This window comes from Crocuta crocuta, unplaced genomic scaffold (assembly GCF_008692635.1).
Source record: "Crocuta crocuta isolate KB4526 unplaced genomic scaffold, BGI_CrCroc_1.0 scaffold310, whole genome shotgun sequence".
Taxonomy (NCBI): Eukaryota; Metazoa; Chordata; class Mammalia; order Carnivora; family Hyaenidae; genus Crocuta; species Crocuta crocuta.
The window spans coordinates 885,305-894,624 of record NW_027532609.1 but is presented as its reverse complement, the minus strand read 5'-3'; the positions used below and the strand labels follow the sequence as shown (position 1 = coordinate 894,624).

General features: G+C 35.4%; 1 protein-coding gene across 2 annotated transcripts in view; it reads left to right on the top strand.

Annotated features, from left to right (window-relative positions):
* SCAPER (S-phase cyclin A associated protein in the ER) overlaps positions 1-9,320 on the top strand; it is a 488,585-nt gene that overhangs the window by 147,871 nt on the left and 331,394 nt on the right. For both annotated transcript variants that reach the window (XM_077780475.1, XM_077780477.1), the window contains exon 16: positions 5,026-5,181. In XM_077780475.1, coding sequence (XP_077636601.1) covers positions 5,026-5,181 — 156 coding nt within the window. The remainder of the gene's footprint in view (positions 1-5,025; positions 5,182-9,320) is intronic.

Sequence of the window (9,320 nt, the reverse complement as noted above, 5' to 3'; positions counted from 1 at the left end):
TTTCTTTCTGATTCAGTTTGTAAGTTACAGGTTTCTAAGATTTTATCCATTTCTTCTAGGTTGTCCAGTGTGGTCACACATAAATTTTCATAATATTTTCTTATAATCTTTTGTATTGGTTATTTCTCTTCTTTCATTTCTGATTTTGAGTCTTTTTTTTCCTTTTTCCTCAATGCGTCGGGCTAAAGGTTTATCAATTTTGATGATGTTTTCAAACAGTGAACTACTGGTTTCATTAATCTGTTCTGTTTTTTTTTTTGTTTTTTTTTTTTTAGTTTTTATTTAATTTATTTCTGCTGTAATCTTTATTATTTCATTCCTTCTACTGGCTTTGGATTTTGTTTGTTGTTTTTCACCTAGCGTGTGGAAGGTTGGGTTGTTTATTTGAGGTTTTTCTTACTTATTGAGGTAGGCCTGTATTTCTATAGGAACAGCTTAGAATAGCTTTCGCTGTATCCCAATGATTTTGGACTATTCTACCTTCATTTATCTCCATGTGTGTTTTGATTTCCTAGTTGACCCATTCATTGTTTTGTAGTATGTTACTTAATTTCCGTAGTATTTGTGTTTTTTCCAGATTTTTTTCTTGTGGTTGATTTCTAATTTCATAGTATTTTGGTCAGAAGAGATGCGTGGCGTGACTTCAGTCTTTCTGAGATTTGTTTCATGGGCACAATCGATCTTTGGATTCAGTTGTCTGTTGCTTGATGTTTGCTTTCAGTGGAACTCATCAGCTCACCACCTCTATCTCCCAAACCATCTGCTTCCTGAAATACATAATTTCAGATAATGATTATCCCTAATTTCCCGTTCACTTAGACTTGGAAAAGTTTTGATCATTTACTTTGATTCACTTATGCTACTGTTGTTGTTTTAAAAGATAAGCTAGTCTTTTTGACTTCTTCCCCCTTGAGCCATGTATATATTCAACTGCAGCTTTTATAGTTCTGTAGTCTCTCATATATTTTCCTTTTTATGATAACTGCCACCAGTTGTTGTTGTTTTAATTTCCCTCCTAAGTATTTGTAGTTGGTAGGTTTGCCTTTTGTCCCTACTCTCTTTAATATTTCAGCAGGGTATTATTGTATTACCTCTTAGCTCAAAAACTTTCAGAGACTTTCCCTTTTCTTCAAGTGTTAGTATAAATACAGTACCCTAGATTTCTTTAATATTATTTTATATTAAGAGTAGTAGCCACATCATTATTATGATAAAATAATTCATTCTCATTTTAAATTATTGAAGCAATATATCAAAGGCAACTCAAAATTCCACTGTCAGAAATAGCCACTGTGTATCTTCCTAATGGTAAATACTGTCCCAGACATTTCTCAAGAATAATGTTCAGATTGCATGAATAGGTAACTTTAAACAATGGAATTATACTATAAATGATATTATGAAATAGAAGTATTAAACTCTTTTATTTCCTTTTTTTTAATAGTTTATTGTCAAGTTGGTTTCCATATAATGCCCAGTGCTCATCCCCACAAGTGCCCTCCTCCATGCCCATCACCCCTCTTCTCCTCTCCCCGACCCCTGTCAGCCCTCAGTTTGTTCTCAGCATTCAAGAGTCATGGTTTGCCTCCCTCCCTCTCCCCAACTATTTTTCCCCTTCTCCTCCCCCAGGGTCCTCCATTAAGTTCCCCCTAGTCCACCTATATGTGCAAACATAAGGTATCTGTCCTTCTCTGCCTGATATACTTCGCTCAGCAGAACACCCTCAGGTTCCATCTGTGTTGCTACAAATGGTCAGATTTCAGTTCTTTCTCATTGCCATGTAGTATTCCATGTAAACCACATCTTCTTGATCTATTCGTCGGTTGATGGACGTTTAGGCTCTTTCCATGTTTTGGCTATTGTTGAGAGTGCTGCTGTGAACATTGGGGTACATGTGCCCCTATGCATCAGCACTCCTGTATCCCATAGGTAATTTTATTTTCATTTTAAGAGGTAGAAGTAAAATAGCAATACAATTGAGGGAATTACTGATTTGTAATAAATGTTTCTCACAAGAGACATTTTAAAATATTCTTCTAAGGTTATGAAAATTATGAAAAAATTAAGAGTTTGGAATGATTATATTTACTACATCCTATTTCAGTTTATGACAGTTTTGAGGACATTAGCACTCCTGTTTCTTTCCATTGTCCCTAATCTCCTCCCAACAATTTTTCATAGTTTTATTATTTTTACATTAAGATAGATAACATTTATACATTGCTCTGAAATTATAAATTCCTTAGTGTAGTTTACCTTCAGTATATAAATGGATGAGGTTTTTGTTTTGTCTTTAGTTGGCTGGATTTTATTAACAAGTGATTTTTTCAGGAAGAGCTTATAAATGCTCTATTCCTTGAGTTCTTCCATAGCTAAGGCTGTCACATTTCTTTTTTTTTTTTTTTTTTTAATATTTTTAAAGTTGGGGCACCTGGTTGGCTTGGTCAGTTAAGCATCCAACTTCAGCTCAGGTCATGGTCTTGTGGCTCATGGGTTTGAGCCCCATGTTGGACTTTGTGTTGACAGCTCCTAGCCTGGAGCCTGTTTCAGATTCTATCTCCTTCTCTCTCTGCCCACCCTGCATTCTCTCTCTCTCTCTCTCTGTCTCTCAAAAACAAATAAATGTTAAAAAATTTAATATTTTTAAAGTNTCTCCTTCTCTCTCTGCCCACCCTGCATTCTCTCTCTCTCTCTCTCTCAAAAACAAATAAATGTTAAAAAATTTAATATTTTTAAAGCTTATTTATTTTTGAGAGAGAGAGGGCACACATGTTTGAGTGGGGGAGGGGCAAAGAGGAAGGGGGAGAGAGAATCCCAAGCAGGCTTCATGCTGTTAGCATAGAACCCAGTGCAGAGCTTGATCTCAGGAACCATGATATCAATGACCTGAGCTAAAATGGAGTAGGACTTCTAACCAACTGAACCACCCAGTTGCCTCAGGCTGTATGGCATTTCTATCTGAATACATTTTAGCTAGAGATCAGATGCATCATTCACAATGGTTTTCCTTCAAAAATTTATAGGCTTTATTTTCTTTTAGCATTAACTACTTCTGGGAAGAAGCCTGAAGCCAGACTGATTTTTTCCCTCTCTTCTTATAGGTGATTTGTGTTTAGTGCTTAGAAGCTTAAAAGAGCTATTCTTTTTCCTTAGTGTTTTGTAATTTTAATAATTCTTGGTACTTAATTGGTACAGTAATTTTTTATAATTCTTGGTACTGATTTTCTGAAAATTTTTTATGAAATAATGTGGGTTCTTTCAGTTCTCAATTTGCTTTTTATTTTTCATGGAAAATTTTTTGTATTATATGTTGCAACATTTTCTTTTGTTGTTCTTAACTATAAATGTTATTCATCCTTATATTAGGCTATCTTCATTTGTTCTTTATATTCAAAGTTTGTTACTTATACAGAAATTTTCATTTTTAAGTTCTGACTTACCTTACCAAAAGACTTGCCTTTATTAACGATTTTTTTTTGCCATCTTTATCTGTTCTGTGCTTTTTCTAATGCAATTAATTCTATGATAGTGTTACTTTTGTCTTAGGTTTGTTTAGCTTTCTAATCTTTTATTATGTTGTTTTATCATTTTTTGCCACTTTTAAATTCAGGTTTTTATTAAGTTCTTTATTACAAAGTTTGCCTAGTATTTTCTGATGTTTCTTGGTTTTGTTTTCTTCCAGTTTGGGTTTTTTACTTTCCAGTGAACTTCTTATCTTTTTATTTATTTATAGCCTTACTGAGATATCATTGACACATCAAAATTATATATGTTAAGATTTACAACTCGATGTTTTAATATACATATACATTGTGGAATGATCACAATCCAGCTAATTAACATATCTCTCACCCCTCCTTAGTTGTCATTTGTGTGTTTGCATATGTGCTGAAAAGATTTTAGATCTCTCGGCAGATTTCAAGACTACAGTATTGTTAAGTGTCCTGATCATGCTGCACATCTCTAAACCTTATTCATCATTGAAACTTTGTACCCTTTGGCCAACATCACAGATTGAAATTTTTTATCTAATTTTTGCACATTTTTCTCATTTTATTTTACTTGTTGTTTTGTCTAGAGCATTAAGTCCCCTTTCCTTTTTCTTTCATCTTGATTATGCTTAACATGTGAGCCCTGATATGGTATGATTCATTTTCCTTCACTACAGCTGTTTGTCTTATACCTTCCGTACAGTTTGAGGGGTGGTTATATTATCATCTCACTTACAAAAGAGGCCACATGGCAAGATGAGTGGGAAGCCTTGGTTAGAACTGTATTCAAACTCTACTGTCTGAGATTTATAACCTATCTAGTGATAGGTTTATTCCATCCAGCATGGATTCCTGGAGTCTCTTCTGTCAGAGTCAGTCCCGGTGTTTGCTTCCCTGTAATTAGTCCACCATTTTCACTGCAGCTTGCTTTCCCTCTGGTCTTCAAAAAGGAGAAATTTAATACCAAATGACATTTTTCGGCTTATCTTTAGCTAAACTTTATTTATAAAACTTTACTTTCTAGAAAAACTTGGCTGGTAAGTATCAATATATGTGAAGTTGAGGCTATAGTGTATTTTTTACTACATTGTTCCTAATTGTCATGTATTTGGTATATGAAGGAAAATCATGTGTCACTTATTTTAAGTTTTGCCTTCTCAGACTCATTAGAAAATCATGTACATACCTATTTAAGTCTTAATGTAATTTATGTAATCGCAATTATAATGAATTAAGTAGAACTTATAAGATGTTTTTGTAAGAATCTTAATTTGTTTTTTGACCTAAAGCTATTTCATTGGCAGATCTTTATTTATTCTAAGTCAGTTCTTTCTAAGGCCTATGGATTTGTTATATACAATGGATTATTACCCATTTTGAATTAAATATTAAGGGAAAGACTCCTATTTAATTTGTGCTTTATGCCTTTAGTGATTTATATTTTTATATAAGACTGATGTTGGGTTTCTTATTTTTGTTGGTGTGTCTTAAAATTAACTTGATTTGAAACTCATTTTCTTTGTTTTTATTGAAGGTAAATGAAATTGCCTTCATAAATACCCTTGAAGCCCAGAATAAGCGCCATGATGTCTTATCAAAATTGAAGGAATATGAGCAAAGGCTTAATGAGTTACAGGAAGAACGTCAGCGAAGACAGGAAGAAAAACAAGCACGTGATGAGGCTGTTCAGGTAAAATTTATTCGGCAAGTAGTTATTGAGCACTTGCCATATCCTAGGCTCTAGTTAGGTGCTGATGATCCAAAAAGGAGTAAGACCTAATCTCTGATCCAAGGGTGCCTTGTTTAGTATAGCACTGTGGAAATATGAGGTCTGATTGCCAAAAGACAATGTGTATCCCTTTAGAAAAGGTAATCAGTGCTTTCATCAATACATAGCAGTCATAGGTTTGAATCTCTAATCCAACCAGATGAAGGACTGAATTGGACAGATTATTTAATCTATTCTTTTCTAATTGGGCTTTGTAAGAACATGCTTCTTCCCTTCCAGTTAAAAAAGGATTGTGTTTGGACCAGTATATGTAATCTTACAGAATGGGGCAATCTTTATGCTTATGACAAGGAACATCTGTAATTTATTGGGCAATATCATCAGATACTTTAATTTCTTAGCTCTTGACCTCTGTGGTGAACCCTAATTTAGCTACCATTTTCAGGATAGGAAGAACTGTACCAATGTTTATAAACTATTTTAGATCTTATTCAGTAGAAAGTCTTCCCCATAAGATTCTTTTAGGACTTGACATGTTTGTTTGTTTAAACTGGTGTCAAAGATTTTATTCAACTCAATTAATGGGTGAGGGATCCAGTAAAATGTTACAGTCAGCTTGAGGGAAAATTCAAATAGACCCATAAATGGGTGATCATTAATGTTGAATTTGCTGACCAGATATAAAACTGTAAAGCAGTCAGAGGCAACAATCAATAGATAACCAACCGTCCCCACAATTGTATACATTACCATAATTTTTTTTATAACTCACAGTTGAAAAATTGGAGGGAGGGAGGCAAACCATGAGAGACTCTTGAATGCTGAGAACAAACTGAGGGCTTATGGGGGTGGGGGAGAGGGGAAGAGGGCTGATGGGCATGGAGGAGGGCACTTGTGGGGATGAGCACTGGGTGTTATATGGAAACTAACTTGACAATAAACTATTAACAAATTAAAAAAAAAAATTGTGGTCCCTAGGCTCTTAGGGAATGAATATAGTCTAATATTTTCTATCAGTCTCTATGGTAATGATTCTAAATTTCTTTTGGAGCCAGGAGTAATAGTCCCCATTTGAGAGTTTGAGGAATATCAAAGATCCTTTTCCCAGAAAAATGTACACACACACTTTGCACACAGTTCAGGTGATTCACATAACTCCTTAATTTGAGGAGAGGCTCCTAGGATATGAACTAATGGTCCTTATTAATGTCTGCTAAAGTTTGCTGCATGTTTGCTATGTTCCAGGCATTATTCTGAGGACTTCACATATGCTGCAATCATTTAATAAATGTAACACTTGAAACAGAAAAAACAAACAAAAAAACAAATATAGTTTCATTTTGTCTTGAAAAGGAGGAATTTTATGTATATATGTGTGCATGTGTTAATACTTACACACACATACATACACAGGCACTCACATACAAACCATGTATGTGTGTATATTTGTTATATATGACTATTACATGATTATTTACATATAATGACATCGTATGATCATTTACATATTATATATGATTACGCACATGAGTACTTTGATCTCTCTTCTGGACTATCTTTGGTGTTTCTCATCTGTGTCATTGTGATTTGTCAGCACTAGCCAGAATAAGCCAAGCTCACTAGGGATGAGAAGGCCAACCTCATGGGCTGAAAGGACTGCTCACATGGTGATTTCCTGGTTCAGATCACCCGTTGGGTCACCTGAATGGGCACAGTGGCCATGGTGCCCAGAGTGCATGGCAGGCAGCTCAATCATAGGGGGGCAAACTGCATAGCTTTAGCTGGAAGTCTTTCATGGAATCCAGCACCAGGCTGGCCTTTGAGGTCAAGTGTTGGTGTAAGTTTCCATCTGGAACCATGACCACCTACATGCCGGCTGCAAGGGCTGTCCCCACACCATTGGGAGCATCTTCAAAGACAAGGTGTTTCTCCATGGGAAGAGGAGGAGAAAACCTCTTTGCACAAGCTAGAAATAAGGGCTTGATATTTTTGATGTAGAGAATAGATTTTACAGTGTTCAAATATAAATGAGGACATACTTTATCTATTATGACCAATTTTTATTTGTTCATTCAGTCATCATTTATTGGGTTACTAAGTAAGCCATATGTTGTGCTAAGTTCAAGGACATGAAAAGGATACATCGCCGTTCTTAATGGAGAGACGTATAAACAGGTATTAGGGTCAGTATAATAGCAAAGGCATTCTTGGAAGCACAAAGGAGAACACCATACTCAAATGAGAGTGGCAAGGAGATGAAAAAGTGAGGAAAAGCTTCCTAGAGGAGTGATTCCTCAGCTAAGGTTTGAAAACAATAAGATAGATGCAAATGAGAGGTAGGCATTTCATGCAGGAGACGTAGGAGAGTACACTCTCTAGAGTTAGGGAACAAGTCACTTAGAGCTTTGTTACGTTAAAGATTAGAGATGTTATTAATATTTTGTGCTTTAAAAAAGTTTTTTTTCAATGTTTATTTTTGAGAGAGAGAGAGAGAGATAGTGTGAGTGGGGTAGGGGGAGAGAGAGAGGGAGACACAGAATCTGAAGCAGGCTCCAGGCTCTGAGCTGTCAGCACAGAGCCCGACACGGGGCTCAAACTCATGGACCATGAGATCATGCATGACCTGAGCCGAAGTGAGATGCTTAACCAACTTAACCACCCAGGTACCCCTCATGCTTCTTTATGTTACTGGTGGTCTTAGGAAATTAAAATATCAATACATTTTTAAAAGTTCATTGATTATTCTCTACTGTTTGTGAGTATTGGCAGGCATTCCCATATGCATCCTTGATCTCTATTTGATTTCAGTTCAGTCTCTTATTTTAATCTCAGTACTAAGCTAATTAATGTTAAAAAATACAGAATGGTTCTGTTTTTAAAACTTCAGCTTTTCTTCTCTAAGGAGCAATTTTTATTTTTATTATTTGTAAGTTGCTTCTCTATTAACTAACTAAATGAGTAAATAAAACAGGATATTTGGAGTTTTAATAAGAGATGTCTTTTCAGTATGAGTACTGTTACTGTGCTTGGGACTGTTTTATAAAAATCATTATGTTTTGTAAATTATGTGTAACTTTTGAGGAACCAGTAGGCATTAATAATTTAGATATAATTAAGACATGATCCTTGCCTTATGGCAAACAATACAACACAATATGAAAGTGTTAGAGAACTATGTATGAGCTACAGAGTGTATCACAAGAGAGGGAATAATTAACTCGGTTGGAAGGGAAATATATGAGTAATATTGCATATTTTGAATAGACATCTTAGGATCATTAAAACATATAGTTATCTTCCTTTTAAAAATGATTACTCTTGTGGTGCCTGGGTGGCTCAGTTGGTTAAGCATCCAACTTCAGCTCAGGTCATGATCTCACAGTTTGTGAGTTTGAGCCCTGTATCACACTCTGTGCTGACAGCTCAGAGCCTGGAGCCTGCTTTGGATTCTCTGTCTCCCTCTCTCTCTGCCCCTTCCCTATTTGTGCTCTCCCTCCCTCTTTCTCTCCCTCCCTTTCTCTCCCTCCCTTTGTCTCTCTCTCTCAAAAATAAACATTAAAAACAAAATGATGACTTTTATTTCACAAGTTGGGGCATTTATTAAAGCTGAAAGGAAAGGAATTCTTTCCTGAAAATAGTAAGGAATTTCCTGTACTCACTAGCCCTGTAAAATTGTTTTGACTGCTTAGAATTATTTTTCTTATTAAAAATGTGGAGGGGTGCCAGGGTGATTCAGTAAGTTGAATGTCAGCTTTCGGCTCAGGTCATGATCTCACAGTTGTGGAATCGAGCCTCACATCAGGCTCTGTGCTGACAACATGGAGCCTCCTTGGGATTCTCTCTCTCTGCCTTTCCCCTGCTTGCCCACGCTCTCTCTGTCTCTCTCTCAAAATAAATAAATAAACATTTTTAAAATGTGGAAATTTCCTATGGATTTAATTTTCAATAAAAAATTAAGAACTTATCAAGTTTAATCAACTGATACTGATATTAGAAAAGTCCGCTGGTAATGTATAACATATTTATAATTTAAAAATTTTTTAATGGGTAGTCATTACTACTAGTGCCTACTAAGGCACTAATGCCAAGCATTCTGTAGA